The 17868-nt window shown below is 46.5% G+C and overlaps 1 protein-coding gene across 2 annotated transcripts in view; it reads left to right on the top strand.

Annotated features, from left to right (window-relative positions):
- DRP2 (dystrophin related protein 2) overlaps positions 1 to 13898 on the top strand; it is a 46639-nt gene extending 32741 nt beyond the window's left edge. For both annotated transcript variants that reach the window (XM_074392290.1, XM_074392291.1), the window contains 9 exons: positions 325 to 491; positions 2314 to 2425; positions 4239 to 4375; positions 4673 to 4738; positions 4998 to 5063; positions 5920 to 6063; positions 8080 to 8317; positions 9460 to 9580; positions 9909 to 13898. In XM_074392290.1, the coding sequence (XP_074248391.1) occupies positions 325 to 491; positions 2314 to 2425; positions 4239 to 4375; positions 4673 to 4738; positions 4998 to 5063; positions 5920 to 6063; positions 8080 to 8317; positions 9460 to 9580; positions 9909 to 10033 (1176 nt within the window). In that variant the 3' untranslated portion in view covers positions 10034 to 13898. The remainder of the gene's footprint in view (positions 1 to 324; positions 492 to 2313; positions 2426 to 4238; positions 4376 to 4672; positions 4739 to 4997; positions 5064 to 5919; positions 6064 to 8079; positions 8318 to 9459; positions 9581 to 9908) is intronic.
- Positions 13899 to 17868: the final 3970 nt, after the last annotated feature.

The raw sequence follows: 17868 nt of genomic DNA, 5'->3' as shown, positions 1-17868 counted from the left end.
CCCAGCTACTCAGGAGGCTGAGGCAGGAGAATTGCCTGAACCCAGGAGGCGGAGGTTGCGGTGAGCCGAGATCGCGACATTGCACTCCAGCCTGGGTAACAAAAGCAAAACTCCATCTCAAAAAAAAAAAAAAAAAAAAAAAAATAGAATCTCAGTCCTGTTGGGGAGGGTGCCAGCTCAACTAGCACAGGGCAGAAGGTGAATATGTCTGGAGAACAGGTCAACCCAGCCCCTGCTGGTTCTGCTGCTCCTCTGAGGACTGCCATTCTAGGGATAAGACACTTTGGGCCTTAATCATTCCCATTGGTCTTCTTGCTTCCGCAGAGCACTGGGAAGCCAGTCATTGAAGCATCCCAGTTCCTGGAGTGGGTTAACTTGGAGCCCCAGTCTATGGTGTGGCTGGCTGTTCTGCATCGGGTCACCATTGCTGAGCAAGTGAAGCATCAGGCCAAGTGCTCTATCTGTAGGCAGTGCCCCATCAAGGGGTTCAGGTAGGGAAAACAATACCTGCTGGGATGATAATAATAAACATATCATTTGACATATAACTCAGATATTATAAAATAAAGTATTATCTAATTATTATATCATTACAGCTAGTCTATTGTATATTATCATATACTGTTGTAATCTTTCTATTGCAGAATGTGTAATTATTTTTAAATGGGAAGTGAGGAAATATTTTGTTTTAGTTGTATTATAAAGTACTACGGACCTACAAAAATGTATAGAAGATACTGTAAGAACACCTCTGTACTAATAGTATGCCAGCAAATGTTTCACAGCCTACTCTCTAAAAAGAAAAAAGGAAACCTGATCTGTAGCATTTGCTAGTTTCTGTGATGTATGTACTCCCACTGTGAATGATATCAGGCTATTTGCAGGAGGTCTCTGAGCAGAGTCAGAAAGAGATACTCAGTTGTACACCATTTATATAGTATGTCCACCATGTAGATACAATAGATGTAAGTAACCTCAAGATCATAAAGAATAGCAAAGTAATTCGGAAGTAATGAGTTTTGAGTATTTATTACCTTTTTTTGGTAATATAATTTATTTAATTGTGAGTTTATATAATTTAAATTTTAATAATGGCTAGATTTAACAACTGGCTTAGAAAACCCCTGAAATTGTAACAGCCAGCTGTTGTGAGCTGGTATGAGCTGGCCTCAGCACACCACAGTTTATACCCATGACCAACTTAAGGAATAAAACATTATTGTAATATATTTGAGGTCTCCTTGATTATAGTCCCCTCCTTCCCCTACAAAGGTAACTACTACCCCGGATTTTTGTTTGTTTTTTTGAGACAGAGTTTCGCTCTTGTTGCCCAGGCTGGAGTGCAATGGTGTGATCTTGGCTCACCACAACCTCCAACTCCCAGGTTCAAGCAATTCTCCTGCCTCAGCCTCCCAGGTAGCTGGGATTACAGGCATGTGACACCATGCCCAGATAATTTTGTACTTTTAGTAGAGACAGGGTTTCTCCATGTTGGTCAGGCTCTTCTCGAACTCCCGACCTCAGGTGATCCACCCGCCTCAGCCTCCCAAAGTGCTGGGATTACAGGTGTGAGCCACTGTACCCAGCCACTATCCTGGATTTGACTTTCATCATAAAACACTCAACTTTTTACCTTTGCAAAGCACTAACACACAACTCTCCCTATAATCACCCTGCTTTTCATAAGATGAGCAAATGAGGCACGCAGCTAGTTAGTGGTAGATCTAGACTAGATATTATATCGTATGACTCCACTAAGTCTAGGCATTTCACTGTCCTGCACTACAAGGTCTGGGCAGTTCAGCCAGGCTTTGGAAGTAGATCTGAAGGGCTATTCTTTATTCTGCAATAATAGGTATATTATTATGAACAACCTTTGGAAAAATAACCTTTAGCCAACTTAGCCAAGACTGGTTAGTTTCCTTCATATTGGAAGTGTAATATCTCCAGGGTAGGTGATGGTCCCTGGGATCCCGGACCTGTTTGGGCCATCCTTGTTTAGAAGGCCATTTGATAAAATGAGATACTTGACCCCACTTCCGTCCTGTCTCCGTTAAACAAAGGTGGTGAGACAATGCTGTTTCCCACACTTCCTGGGAATCTGGCCTTGTGATTTCATAGAGATTTCTGGTCTCTAGAATAAAGTTGTTCATCTGTTGAGAACTCAGCCACTGCTATGTATACGAGGTTGGGCATGTTATGGCTCCATGCCTCATCCCCTTCTAGTGTGTGTATTTTGATGTTAGCGGGACAGCAGGGAGGTCACTGTGGTACATGGGATTCTCTTTCCTACTACATCTCTTCTCTCCCAAGATACCGAAGTCTGAAACAGTTCAACGTCGACATCTGCCAGACCTGCTTCTTGACAGGCAGGGCCAGCAAAGGCAATAAGCTGCACTACCCCATCATGGAGTATTACACGCCGGTATGAAGCCTCCAGGCTGGGTGGGAGGGGTAGGTAGCTCTCAGGCACTGGGTGTTGATCCACTTTGCCCAGCACTGGCTCATTGTTTTCTGCTCTCCCATGAAGAGCACTCTCCAAGGAGCTCTGGTGATTCACTGGTTTGGGGGAATCAGACCTCTCTGTTCTTCCAGTAGAGCTTCTCCTTCACTGGGCCTGGGCACAGCTGGCCCAGGACACTCTCAGCCCTTTAAAGGACACTCACTGTTTTACTGCAGAGAAAAGTCTCATGAAAAAAAATAAATAAATAAAAACAGAGAGCAAGTCAGTTGCAGCTGATTTGCCTTCCATCGGTCACTTGAGTTTTTCCTGGCTGGTTTCCTATATTGCCTCTGTACTGGGTCACTCAGTCTTTCCCTGATGCTTTGTCATTATTTCTACCCCTGCTTGTTAATACCAAAGCTTGTGCTCAAACTAATTATTCAGTCCCTTGGAGGGAAAAAAGCAAGGTATGTCCTTTACCTGGACCCCCAAACTGCAGTTGGTTTTCCCTGGTAACTCTGTCCTCCATAGTTGCCTTAGCCAGGTCGGTCAGCATCCCTGCACTCCAGCCACAGAGTTGCTCCTGTGCTGTGCTTAAGACCCACAGCTGTGGGCTTATCTTCCAGCATCGACTCTGCTCCCTACTCATCTTTATCCTTTTCTGTTCCCGCAGATTCTCTCAAAGCCCTGATCATATCCCCGGCTCCCACCACTGCTCTCTCTCCCCCTTCTCGCTCCTATTTTCAATCTGTTTCCCCACAGTCCATCTGTCCAAGCTTTCATCTCTTCAAACCCTGTTGGCACAGAAACGTGAGGCCCAGTGGGAAACAAAGACCATGCCCTTTACTTTTCATTTATTATCATCTTAAAGAAAACATTGGAAAAGTCATACAGAGAAAACTGGCTGGATCTGGTAGACTGATAATCCCCTGCCACCTGTTCATCCTCTACATCCTTAGAATTTATAGAACAGCTATTTTAAAAATTAACAAACATATGCTCCTTATAAAATATTCAAATTATATGAAAGTGTTTTAAGTATAAGGCGCCGGGCGCGGTGGCTCAAGCCTGTAATCCCAGCACTTTGGGAGGCCGAGGCGGGTGGATCACGAGGTCAAGAGATCGAGACCATCCTGGTCAACATGGTGAAACCCCGTCTCTACTAAAAATACAAAAAATTAGCTGGGCATGGTGGTGCGTGCCTGTAATCCCAGCTACTCAGGAGGCTGAGGCAGGAGAATTGCCTGAGCCCAGGAGGCGGAGGTTGCGGTGAGCCGAGATCGCGCCATTGCACTCCAGCCTGGGTAACAAGAGCGAAACTCCGTCTCAGAAAAAAAAATAAATAAATAAAATAAAGTATAAGGCAAAGGCTAGGTGCCATGGCTCATACCTGTAATCCCAACACTTTGAGAGGCTAAGGCAGGGGGATTTCTTGAGCCCAGGAGTTCAAGACTGGCCTTGGTAACACAATGAGACCCTTGTCTCTACAATTTTATTTTATTTTATTTTTTGCTTTTAGAGGAACTGAAGCAATTAAAAAAAAATTTTTAAGTGTAAAATGAAAGTCCTCCTCTCTCCTCACCCTGGCCCCCCACACCTCCAGTTCAACTTCCCAGAGGCAACCAGTGTTCAGAGTTTGGCATATATCCTCCCAGACCTTCTTCTAGGAGCAAGATGTTGTGGGATGAGAAAGAGTAGCTTACCTAGCATGCTGTCTTTTCTAGAAGAGCAGCCACACCTGCCCAGTATATCTGGAAGCATTAGGGTCAATTCCTCTGCCCTGTCTCCTCCTCAGACCACATCTAGTGAGAACATGAGGGACTTTGCCACAACGTTAAAGAACAAATTTCGCTCCAAGCATTATTTCAGCAAACACCCTCAGCGAGGTTATCTGCCTGTACAATCAGTGTTGGAGGCTGACTACAGCGAGACGTGAGTACCAGTGGCTGAGCAGGGGCTGCAGGCAGCCTCGCTGAGCCTGGACGTATGCTGTGAAGGGGCTGAGTTCCAGGTGGGCCAGGAGAAGGTTCCAGGGTAAATTCCACTAGTGGTAAGGCAGTTCAGCTTGGGCCTGACCTGGACTCTGGCCTGAGAAGTAAACTGGAATGCATTCTTTGTATTTTGTTCCCATCAGCTCGTGCCCATGCCAATAATGTAGGGAGCAGGAGAGGGAGGAGGAAACGGGCTGCCCAGTCTTTGGTACTCTGAGCCTTTGCTGCTTTCTTCTAGGCCGGCTTCTTCCCCAATGTTGCCACACGCTGACACACATTCCCGAATTGAGCATTTTGCCAGCAGGTACCACCAGGTTTGCGGGAGGTGGGTGAGGGCTGTTGTAGGAAGTCCGAGGGGAAAGGATCTTCAGTTGGGGTAAGGAGAATGGAGTCAGGGCCAGGGGATGTGCATAGTGGGATACGCAGCAGCCAGCAAGGCCCCATACTTGGGGGTAGTCGGGATAGCTCTCAAAGCCCATGATCCTATTGTGAGATTAGAGTCCTTGAGATGGAAGCAGGCCCCACATCCTTTTTCTCTCCTTGCCTCTGCTCTTTCTTTCTAGGCTTGCTGAGATGGAAAGTCAAAATTGCTCCTTCTTTAATGACAGCCTGTCCCCAGATGACAGCATGTGAGTTTCCACAGCTGCTTATTTGCCAGAAATAGCTCTCCTTGAGATCTGTGTGCCACTGTTTGGGAAGGGTATATCCTCCAGGGAATGGGGGTGTGTGGTGGTTAGGATCCTTAGCTCCCTAAGGAAGGAAGGCTGCTTTCTGGCCACAGTGTTCAGTAAGAAAGGCAGTCTTCTATCAATCGACCTAGGAAATGAGTGATGAACTAGCTAAGTCCCTTCCTGTTGCAAGATCCTATCCTTCTATACACAACTTTGAGGAAGGAAGAATATGCCATCCCTCATCTGAAATTGCAGAAAGGGGCCATTATCTTGTGCTCAAGATGCCAAAGCCCTATCTAGTGCTACAATAACCCTGGGAGATGTCAGGGACTTAGCTGAAGTATAGCCAAGTGAACTCCCTGGTGTGACTGCCCAGAGAAGGGGCCTTGTATCTCTAGGGAGGTCCCCATCCTGCTCAGAGGTCCTAGGAGCTGCTGGCTACATGGATCAATCTGCCTGGACTGGGACTCAGATCCCTCTAGAGGAAGAGGAAACAAAGGAGGACAGAGTAAGGGAATAGCACAGAAAGGGAAATTGATTTGCTCATTGTTTCCTGGGGGGCCATAAGTAGAATCCAGAAACCCACATCCTGAAGACACTCTCTCAGTACCCCCAGCCACAGTATCTGCCTCCTTTGAATACTTTCATCCCACTCAAGCCTCAATATATGTCCTTTCCCTCTTGATGTGACTTAGAAGTGAATCTTCCAGCATGCATTTCCTGGGGCCTGAGCCTAGAGCTCAGAACTTATGCCCTGAGCTGTCTGTCTGATCAGCAACTGGCTGCCTACTCTGCTTTCCCCACACCCATGCAGAGATGAGGACCAGTACCTGCTGCGGCACTCCAGCCCCATCACAGACCGGGAGGCAGCCTTTGGACAGCAGGCTCCATGCAGCGTGGCCACAGAAAGCAAGGGGGAGCTGGAAAAGATCCTGGCCCACTTGGAAGATGAGAACCGGTGGGTATGATGATAGCAGAAATCTGTGTGGGTTCTTGAGGCAGACAGATTGAATTTAAGTCTTGGAACTTCTACATCCTAGCTGTCTGACCTTGAACGAGTTGCTTAAATTCTGTAATCATCTATTTCCTCATCTGTAAAATGGGGATGATGCTCATCAAACCTGCCTCCTGGAGTCACTTGTGAAGACCAAACGAGATCAAGCATATAATGTGTTTGGCTCAGTGCCTGGCTTATATTATAGCAAGGATTCAATAAACACTAGCTATTATAATTATTTGAATCCTTTTAATTTTTTTCTTTTGAGACAGAGTCTCAATCTGTTCCCTAGGCTGGAGTGCAGTGGCATGATCTCGGCTCACTATAATACTCTGGCTCCTGGGATCAAACAATTGTCATGCCTCAGCCTCCGGAGTAGCTGGGACTACAGGCATGCACCACCATGTCTGCCTAATGTTTTTTTTGGTATTTTTAGTAGAGACGGGGTTTCACCGTGTTGGCCAGGCTGGTCTCGAACTCCTGACCACAAGTGATCCACCCGCCTTGGCCTCCCAAAGTGCTGGGATTAGAGGCATGAGCCACCGCGCCTGGCCTGAATCCAAAATTTAACCTGAATTTTTCCGAGAACACAAGAGATGCAAGCAGAGACAATGCATAGAGAAAACGGGAAAGAGTATGACATCTTCCTGCCCTCAGAGACCTTTCAGGGTTAGAAGTGGTAAGAAATATGCATCACCTGGTAAAAGTATTCCAGAGGATGCTGACACCGCATAGAGCATTTGAGGTCTGGAAGAGGGCATGACTTTCCGTAAAGTAGACGTGGCAGCAGGAATCTAAGGAGGGTCCAAGCTACTTGTGGGGCATGAAGTAGAATTCATAGTACGCCTTACAGCAGTGCTTCGCAAACCTTAGTGTATAAGATAATCACTTGGGAAGCTCAGTAAAATACAAATTTTAAGTCACAGGTCTGGATGAGGCCTGAGTTTCTGCAGTTCTAACAGCTCCCAGCAGATGCTCATGCTGCTGTTCCGCAGACCAACCTGGAGTAGCAAGTCTTTAGAACAGTGCTACTCAGAGTGTGAAGTGCAGACCAGAGCCAGTTTGTGACTAGTTCGTCACCAGTCCAAGGCAAGATGAATAAAACAAACAGAGAATAAGCTTTTAGAAACTTTTACAGCAATTTGAATTGCTATGATATTCAAGTACAGAATTAGTGGGCTCGTCTCGTTGAATAGGGTAGAGACCAGTTTGAGTGTTGTTGAACTTGTGTGATGAGTTGCACGTTGTGTGAGGTATGTACTAGTCATGTGCATTGGGGCCACGTATTGGTCCACAGTAGAGTGAAAAAAAAAACAAACAAACAAACCTGGATTTGTACCATGAATCATTCCAGAAACACTGCCTTTGAGCAGCAGCCTGCAGGCCCTAGGGAACACTGGACAGAGAGTGACTGTTCTGCTGCAAATAAAGAAAAAACAAAGCCAAAAGTGATGTCCCCAACAGCAGGCCACCTGTTTGGAACTTGTTTTTTTGATGACCCACCATGGGTGTTCAAAGTGGGCCAAAGAGGAAGGTTGTAGAGAGAGGAGGCAAGACAGGTGGTCTCCTGTTTATGTTACCTTTTCCCTTGGAATCGAAACATCTAAAAATGGAGTAGGTGAGTCAGTGGCCTTAACGCCGCATGTATTTGCAGACTGTGTTTCTGCCTGATTTTAAGGTCAGACTTAATCCCTAAAGCAGCCCATCAAAGCCCTGAGACATGTATTAGGCAAAATGTCAACTTTCTCGGCTCTGAGGTCTCAGAATGGCAGAGTGAATGACTTATGCGCTGGAGAGGAAGTGGACGTGGCCATTGAAGCAAGAGCACAGCTGGGACGGGGTTGGGGGCGGGGGTGGGACTGAAGTGGGGGGGGAGGGCACAGGGATTGCTCACACCTAGGCCTGAGGGGACATCTGAAACCTGGACAGTCAGAGCCCTCTTAGAGCTATAGGCCTTGGTGTCTCTCTCCACGGCAGGATTCTCCAGGGAGAACTGCGGCGCCTGAAATGGCAGCACGAGGAGGCTGCTGAGGCGCCCGCTCTGGCTGAGGGCTCCGCCGAGGCAGCACCAGACCACCGCAACGAGGAACTTCTGGCTGAGGCCCGGATCCTTCGGCAACACAAGAGCCACCTGGAGACGCGGATGCAGATCCTCGAAGACCACAACAAGCAGCTAGAGTCCCAGCTGCAGCGCCTGAGGGAGCTGCTACTGCAGGTGAGGCTGGAGACCGTAAAAGAGCCAGGGCAGCCTCTGAGCCCAGGGGAAGGCTGGGGAGCCGAGAGGTGTGGCAAAGAAGACACAAGAGAGAGCGCCTTGGCAGGGGCTCTCACGTAGCTTCCTGAAGAGAACTGGGCCTGAGGCTGGTGGGGGGGGGGCGGGAAAGAAGACACTGCTATGGTCACATCTCCAGGCAACTCTCTTCCACACCACCCTGTGCGACACTCTCCAGCCACTGCAGGGCCTGGGGCAGAGAGAGGACTTCTGAGGGCTTATTTCTTCATGACCCATTGGAAACCCATACTGAAAGAACAGACTTCAAAAATCATCTAAAACATTGATTTTGCCAGTATGGTATTTTCTAGAAAGAAGCAGGTTTGGACAAGGTTAGCAAGAGAAATATTTGTGCTACCAAAGGATGTTTCTTGCTTTTTGCACCTTTCATCTCTGAGAGGCAGTGTGTATGCTGTGGTACAGCTCTGGAGTCAGGCAGCTCTGGGTTTGCATGTGGCTCTGCCAATTGACTATGGGGTGTTTGGACAGTTACTGAACCTCTCCGAGCCCCAGTTTCCTCATCTGTACAATGGGGATGGTACCAACTTCATAGAATTGTGGTGAACATAAAAGGAAATAATTCACTTACAGAATTTAACATGATGCCAGGAATCTAGTACACACTTCATAAATATTACCTATTATTATATGTAATGGAAAATACCACTCTGCTGCCTCTTCCGCAGACGCTCCAAAGGAGGGCCTCTATGGATTCCTGGAGGTTTCTAACATACGCTATGTCATGAACCAAGGATCAGGTGTGAAACTGTACATTTCCAGAGAGAATTGGGTTCTAAATAGCTTAATTATAGCTGAAATGACAGCAAGAGACCTTTAGGTGCAATGCCTTTCTTATAAGAACTGGGAGCATTTGACACATTGTTAAAGGAAGAAGGCAATGGGTAATTGAATATTCTAAGAAGTTTCCCAAAAGTGGAAGCCACCGTTTTAGGTAATACCAAAAGCTTCTTAAAGTCTAAGGGCAAAGGGCTGGTATGAAGTCTCTCAGATCCCTTCTAAATTCAGGAGTCAAAAGTAAGGTCAAGAAGGCAAAGCCGCTTAAGTCATGCCTTACCTCTTGGTAGCCACCCACCGAATCAGATGGCAGTGGCTCTGCAGGCTCGTCCCTAGCTTCCTCTCCACAGCAGTCAGAAGGCAGTCACCCCCGAGAGAAGGGACAGACTACTCCAGACACTGAGGCTGCAGGTGAGTTCCCCGGGCCCCTCCCAGCCCCTTTCTCCATGGCTTTGTCCTGCTCTCGATTTCCTGCCCAAGACTTTGCGTGGCTGGGACTGGTTTCTCCTCTTGGCTTTGTGCTTAGGGTCAGGGATGACTAGTTTACTGATTGATTAATTAATTTGCTTATTCTACAAATAAATGTACATTGAGCACAACCTGTGCACTAGGCATTGTGCCGGGAAGATGCCAATACTGTGGGCCGGTCTGCCCTTAAGCTGGCAGAATTCTATCCAGCCCCTTGGCCTCATAAAGGAGTCTTTAGTTCTCTTCTCAAATTTCTCTTTTTTTAACCCAGATGATGTGGGGTCAAAGAGCCAGGATGTCAGCCTGTGCTTGGAGGACATCATGGAGAAGCTCCGTCATGCCTTCCCCAGTGTGCGAAGCTCTGATGTGACTGCCAACACTCTGCTGGCCTCTTGATGGAGCCAGATCCCCATCCTATAGTTCATAGTCCTCTCCTGGTTCCGCTCAAAGCCTTTCCTCAGCCTTCACACAACCTTTCCAGTTTCCGCTGGCCCCACATTCCTCAACTAGTATTATTTGGGCTCTGGGCAGCAGCAGGGACCTGGTGGTATGTGAGGTGGGTTCAGAGAGTGATGGGGGAAGGGGAGGCATGATTCCACGGGCTCTAGAAATGTTCCCTTTAATCTTTAAGTTTGAGATCAGTCATTTAAGTACCTTTCTGTTGCAGCCCAGGCAAATATCACTTGGTCATAAAGATGGGGAGCAAAGAAGCTGCCTTGCAGAGCTAAGTGGTACCCATTGGCCCCTCTCCCTTCTTCATGGAATTATGGAGAGAGAGAAGCCTAATTACCCCAAGATTCCAGCATTATGAATCCACAGGAGTTATCCCTACTCTCTGGAGCAATTCATGGAGGCAAAAGGGTATCCCCAAGACACCTTTCCCACCCCAAGCACCCCTGAAAAAGTCTGGGCAGTGTGTGTTCTATTACTTCAGCTCCAGGACAGATCTCTAGCCATCCTAATGTTACCTAGGTATTGGTTTCTCTTCAAATATCATCATTTTCTTTAGCCTCAGTCCCTGACAGACCTTCTTTAAGGGGAGAACAGTTCATTCTGGTTCTTCCACATTATATTTGGAAGCATTAAAGATATACTTATGGGTTTAGATTTTTTTTTTCGCCCCACATCTTCCTATTTCTTAAAGGCCTCAGCATTTTGAGAGACCCACTGAGTTCCTCTGGAAACCCGGCTGAAGCCACCCTTTGCTCCGCTGAGTCTGTCCTCACAGACCTGGGGGCGCAGTGGCAGCTTGCTCAGCAAGGGACCCTTGCTCTCCTTGGGTGAGGAAGAGGAAGCCCATCTCTAGTCTGGAGTCATATGACTGCTGCCCAACACCCTTCCAGGCTGTGACCCTTCTAGCTCCCAGGCTGAATCAGATGACGTGGCTGATTGCCCCCAACTAATCATAAGGCGTTTGCAACTGGTCACCCTGAGTAGTGGTCCCTCCATAGGAGCCACAAGCCACAAATCAGGAAGCTGGCCACTTTCCACCCAGACAACAGCAAGGCCTTCCTGTGCCTAAAATTGTTCTTTCTAACTCTGGAAGGTGAATTCAATCCTCAAACTGAACTAACTCTTCTTAGGCAGCATTTACCATGATCTCTTTATCCAGAAACTGTTCAGAATAGATAATAGGGGCAGGGGAGTGGGCTTGGGAATGCTGAAGTGATTCAGAGCCTACTTAAGCAGCTTTCTACCAAGAGAAGCTTTATAACCTAGAGCCCTGTAGTTGACTTCATTTGCCTAAGTTTATATACATACATATCTATTCTACATATCTACTGTACATCAGTGCTCTCCTGGCCTCACTCACACATTAAATTCTAATACCTCTTGACGGATTAATGTTCTGCCTTGCTCTTTGTTAGCCCCAGCCTCTGGTTGGAAAGACAGATGTGTCCTGGCTGCTCCCCTAGGATATCTCTCTACATTGATGTTTGGGGTGGGCTGCCCTCAAGACCAAAGCAACAGAAACCCATGACCACAGAGAATCTAACAGGAAGAGTCACTGTTCTCTTCACTTATTCCAAATCTTGTTCCCTTGAGACCTGGGCCTTGAGTGAATTTTCCTGGGATCCCCTAAATGGTTCAGCTGCCAAAATAGAGCAAATCAAAGCTCTGCCCACCCCATGCAGAAGAGGACAATTAGGCCTTTTTGCGCCTTTGCCAGCTAAGACACAGAGAACATTCTCTGGCCCCTTCCAATTCTGAGTCTGGCTCAGGGCTGAAGAAAGCAACAGTTGCTACCACAATCAGGAGGGAGTGACGGTTGGAGTGTTGTATTGTAATCCAGCAGTGGGCCAGTGGGTAGAAGTGCTAGGAACCTAGCTAGATCTGCCGCACGGGAGGCAGGGCAGTGGCTTGGGTCCAGAAGCTTCGGGCTGCCTCCTCTCCCACTAAGCCACAGGTCCAGGGTGTCAGACTTCACATCGTAACACCTGCCTTAGTGTTCATGAGGTCTCTGCGGGAGAACTGGGTATCTAGAGAGATGGTGAGCAGGTGGTAGGTGGGCATCAATCACGGAACCTGGGTATCAGTCAGAGTGGGAGCATATTTGTAGGAGCCAAGATTGTGGGCAGGAATCTAGGACAGAGGGCTCAGGGACTTGGAGGCATATGCCTACCTAAGCTTTAGGAGGGCACAGATGATGGAGCAATCTTTTACCAGGAAAGTCCTGGAAAATCCTTTCTGTTATCCCCACTCCACCTGAGAGCTCTTGGGCTGTGGAGGGCCTGTGGCAACTGCAGTGGGCCAGGCCTGGTAGAAAAGATGTAGATCTTGTTATGTAGGATTTGCGCTGTAGGTGGACCGAAGCAGCAGGTCAAGAGTGTTGAATTCTCACTAAGGGGTTGCTGACACTTTGTGGTCCTGTGTTTACCTTAATGCCTAAGGTGAGTATATCGTTCAAGGGTCCAGGGACAGTCAATGCAACATGCGTGGGGAGTTTTCCCACTGTAAGGTAAATGGATCCTTGGTTACTAGGAATCCACCTTGGGGTTGGATTTAGCAAAATGTGTTGTATGTTGTTAGACATCTGTTGTGTATTTGTCTCCTGAGGGTATTGTGCACGGCACTGTGTAGTTTATAGCCCTACACTGGAAGGATGGTAAAGGGAGTCGCTAGGTTGATAGCCTAAAGAAAACCTTCTGACTGTGGGATTCGCATCAATGATAAGAAATGTGAGCATTTGCTGGGGTTGTTGTCAGATAGTATCAGAGAATAGTTAGGACAGAGAGGTGATTTCTTCTTGACAGAATGTGATAGAGGCCAAAAAGCCATTAAGAAGATACCTCGGCTTCCAGTGACAGCAGAGTGGATTCACATTGATTGGGCATTGTTATGGAAGGCTGACTAGCTGGAGGACATCAGGCTGTGCTGTGCTTCTCTAGGGAGGACATGTGCCCTTCTCTCCTGATCAGAAAGGTTAGAGTCAAGATTCTCAGTGCCCATTTTCTTCAAGGCCCAAAGTTGAGAATTATTTCCCTAAAGAGAAATTTGTTTGAGTTTCTGGTGCTCCAGGAAATGGGTTGGCAGGACACAGAAATGAGAAACCCTGAGGCCAGGAAGAGGCCAATCCTAGGAGACGTTTTGCCTCCAGATTCATTTTAAGGAATACCTGTGCTTCCCGAGGTGTGTGCTTGAGATTTGGGCTCCATAGCCAGCATTTGATCTCGCATTCTTAATGGCAGAGCCAGGGCCTCTGGCACCATTTCAAGGCCCAGAATCCCATCCAATTTCCCTTCACATAGGTTACAGATAAGCAAGAAAGTATCTGCCTTAATTTGAACAGTTCTGGGAGAAAAACCGGGGGCCTTGTCCTAGGGCTGTGGAGACTTAGTTATTCAGCTGGGTGACTCCCGTGGGAACAAGGAACACTTTAGCTACTTCTTATTCTTTTAACACCAATGGCTGTGGGAGAGGGAAAGACTCAAGGCCAGGGCTCAGCTCCCAGAGTCCATTGCCTCCCACAGCTGCTGCATTTGGGAGGGGGCCTGCTGGATGTCCTTGCTGTCCACTGGGGCAGTATTGAAGCCTCATTGAAGTCTGCTATACTGCTTGCTGGCTGTAAGAACTGGTCACAAGGATGAAAACTGGGGAACGGGTTTGGGGGAGGTGACAAGGGTGGCATGGAAGTCTAGGGGACAAAGGGAACAGAGTTGGGAACAAATTGGTTAACTATCATTGCCACTCACTGTGGTGCTTTCCCCCTTTCCTTTGGATTCTGCTTTGAAAAGAATAAATTTGTACTTGTTTACTTTGGTTCCTCTGGTTATGCTTTCTGACTCTGATATTTCATATCTTTCCCTTATTTAGGGTTGGGAAGACAGGGTAGACCAAGAAGCCACAGAAGTACTATAAAACATAAGGCCACCAGATGAGTTCAACACCTGTGGGGCACAAAAAGACCTTCCCATTGGGCCCATCTGCCACTGTTACCTGGATCAGTCACCTCTCAGTGCCCCTCCAACCCTTCCCAAATTAGCTAGTTGGCACCTTATGAGGTGAGCTGTATATAGCAATGCTTGCTAAATTTCATCCTCCTTAATCTGAGGATTTTTCACCACCCCGAAGCATTTTAAGAAAAGTCAGGACAATGCATTGAGTTTTAATAAAGTTATATATATTTAGTTTAAAGGTCTACCTTTTATTCTGAGATTATGGATAAGTGTGTGTGTGTGTGTGTGTGTGTGTGTGTGTGTGTACACACACACACACACACACACATTCTGTCAATAAATAAAACCCGGTCAGTCCCTCTTTCCCACTCTATCACCCAGGCTAGAGTGCAGTTGTGCAATCTCGACTCACTGCAACCTCCGCCTCCCAGGTTCAAGCAATTCTCCTGCCTCAGCCTCTTACCAAACTATAACAACACTGTTCAGTATAAAATAATGCAAGCCACATATTTAATTTTAAATTTTATAGCAGCCATATTACAAAAGTCAAAATAGATGAAATTAATTTTAATAACCCAATATATCCACAATATTACCCTTTCAACACGTAATCAGTATAAAACAATTATTAATGAGATTTTAAAATATATTTTTAACTAAGTTATGGAAATGTCAAGCAAGCTGACACATCCAGTTGGGGAAAACAAAACAACAACAACAAACAAAAACAAGAAATCCAGATAGATCCAGACAGTTTATTTCTTACGGAGACAGCAAAAGCAAGATCAACAATGGTATCAGCTCTCTGCATCCCTCAACCCACAGAACAATACAACAGAACAACAAAAGGGGCCAGATGACAGGCAACATGAATGGTAGGACCCTGTGGTACCGTGTAGCTAATGACACTGCAGATAAGCAGTTTTATGGCCTGCAGCTGTACCCTCTGGTGTGGGAAGCAGGCAGAAAGCCTATACTTTACTAGAATGAGGGAGGCAGGTAACCAGCTGCCTCATGGCAACCTCCCTCAAGATAGGGAGATGACTGAGAAACATTCTTGTAGCAAATTCTCACAAGACTGCCTGTCTTTCCGTGTTCCAGGAGGATCACAGGGTGTTCTGCCAGGACCTGAGTCAGCCTGCAGTTGACCCTGGCCTGTGTGGCCTACGTGAATAGTAATAAGGTTATCAGGATGCAGGCATAGAGCAGTTCCTTTATAGAAATCCAGTGTTTATAGGCCGGGCACGGTGGCTCATACCTGTAATCACAGCACTTTGGGAGGCCGAGGCAAGTGGATCACCGACATCAGGAGTTCGAGACCAGCCTGATCCACGTGGAGAAACTCCGTCTCTACTAAAACTACAAAAATTAGCCGAGTGCAGTGGCAGGTGCCTGTAATTCCAGCTACTTGGGAGGCTGAGGCAGGAGAATCACTTGAACCTGGGTGGTAGAGGTTGCAGTGAGCTGAGATTGTGCCACTGCACTCCAGCCTGGGCAAAAGAGTGCGACTGCATTTCTAAATCAGTCAATCAATCAATCAATCCAGTGTTTTTGTTTTTGTTTTGTTTGTTTTGTTTTGTTTTTTTGTTTTTCACATTTATTGCACTTCTCAACTCAGGCTAGCCATGTGGTACTCAAAGGCCACATGTGCCTAGTGGATACCATATTGGATAGCCAAAGTCTGTAGCATACAGAAGTCAGAATTACTGGGCTATTAGCAAAGGAAAACTTTCTGAGGTGTCAGAGTCAATGTGTACATGTGTATGCTGGGGTGGGGTGGAAAGTCAGAACGGCACTAGCCTTGGGTGACTGGAGGGCAGGGGTGAAGCAGCCCCCCGGGTTCATTGAGAAGGGGCGGCAGAGGAGATGGAGGGGTATTGCAAACACACGAGCTTGCCTTTGCTCCTTCCTGCTGTCTTCCCTACCACCCTGCCTCTCAGCAGAGCTCTGGCTGTTATCAGAGGCTGCACGAGGGCTCTTCTACCTCTCTCACTCCTGGATGCCTGCTGTGGCACATGTGCCACACTCACTGGCCTGTCTCTCCAGCATGACCCCAGGGTACTTTCTATCAGTTCCCTGCCTGCCTTTATCTGGAAAGGCCCATCTTCTTTTCAAACTCTTCCTCTTCCCCCACCTTCCACCTCTGACACTCAACTCCTTTCCCCCATTCTTTCTCCTTATTCTCATCTTTTAAGTTATGGATTTCTGAAAAAGACAGTGTTTTAAAAATATCATCTTGGTTTTCAAGTGATGCTTGAACTTCTCTCCTAATCTGGGCTACATTTTGTTTGCCTTTAACATGCCCATCTCCCTTAGTCCTATTTTTCTCTTGCATTTTCTCCAGCATTCCTGCTGTCTCCATCCCAACTCCACAGGCCCTGCCCATACATGACTTCTCCTTTGCCCATGGCTTAACTTTGACTTGGAGTAGGAGCACTAAAAGCGGCACAGAGAACTTAGCAGCTCTGACTTTGTCAATTGGGATCAGACCTGGGGCTAGCTGGGCCACTTCCAGAAAATCCTCGGATGCCTCTTGGTGATAAGCATTATCACCCATGATTTCCAGTGGGAAAACAGAGGCGCTAAGAAGTGTAGGGACTTGCCCAAGCCAAGTTCCAACCTTGTGTTTGTTCTACTACAGCATAATTCAACCCAAATATTAGAGTTGCCATTTTTATCAGTTCTCTGTATACCTCCCCTCCATCTCATATTAACCATATGGCATTGGGATTTGGGGCAAGTCATCTCACGTTAATCATATAACATTGGGATTTGATTTGCTTAGTTCATTAAGAGTTATCCTAAGAACTCTGGAAAGATTCCCCAAGACCGATAGCATCTTCTGCCATTTTCTAATCAGAGTGCTATGGTTTGAATGTGTCTCCCAAAATTCATATGTTAAGACATAATCTATATCATGGTAGTATTAAGAGTTAGTTAGGGCTTTTCGGAGGTGATTAGGTAATGAGGGCTCCACCCTTATGAATGGAATTAGTGTCCTTTTAAAAGAGGCCTGAGGGAGTTTGTTTGCCCCGCTGCCATCGGAGGATGCACTCAGAAGACGGTATCTAGGAAGCAGACAGAGCCCTTACCAGATACCAAAGCTGCTGGCACCTTGATCTTAGACTTCCCAGCCTCCAGAGCTATGAGCAATAAATTTCTGTTGTTTATAATTTACCCAGTCCGTGGTATTTTTGTTACAGCAGCCCTAATGAACTAAGATATAGAGTTTGTTGCTTATCTTTTTGTTTCCTTTTGGATATGAGTGTGCTCATCATAGGGGATGGTTTAATAAATTGATGGCAATCCATTTAAAAGGAACAATTTATTTATTGCTTAAAGAACATAGAGCATAAAACACTAATAGTATACCTGGAAAAAAAACAAACAAGATTGTTAAAGAAGTCTTCACAGGCATTACGGCAGCTTGCTCTCCCTAACCTTAATTGATGGGGGTTAAGAGGGGAAGGCTCAGAATAAGGGTAACAGTTCATAATTTCTTCATCTCTTCTCTTAGCTGGTGAATAACAACTAGCTCCAGTCCTAAAAACAACAGAACAAACATAAACAGCAGCAATAAATCATCCTTGAGCAGGAATGCAGCTCTGTTACCTGAACAGAGACAGGACACAATCTAGTATTAACTGCTGCAAGGCAGGCACTTAAATTCACTGTGGCAGGTCCTAGTGCTTAGTAGAAATTACCTCATCTTTTCGTGTATATTTTAGGAAATATTACAAACCAAAAGAAAAGCTAAAACATATGCAAACCAACCAGCTGTATGGCCTCTAGACTAGACTGCTTTTGGAAGCATGGCTGAATCATCTGCTGGTA

Source organism: Saimiri boliviensis, chromosome X, assembly GCF_048565385.1.
Source record: "Saimiri boliviensis isolate mSaiBol1 chromosome X, mSaiBol1.pri, whole genome shotgun sequence".
NCBI classification, from domain to species: Eukaryota; Metazoa; Chordata; class Mammalia; order Primates; family Cebidae; genus Saimiri; species Saimiri boliviensis.
Note: the sequence above shows the minus strand (reverse complement) of the source record. Positions and strands in the feature narration are given on the sequence as shown.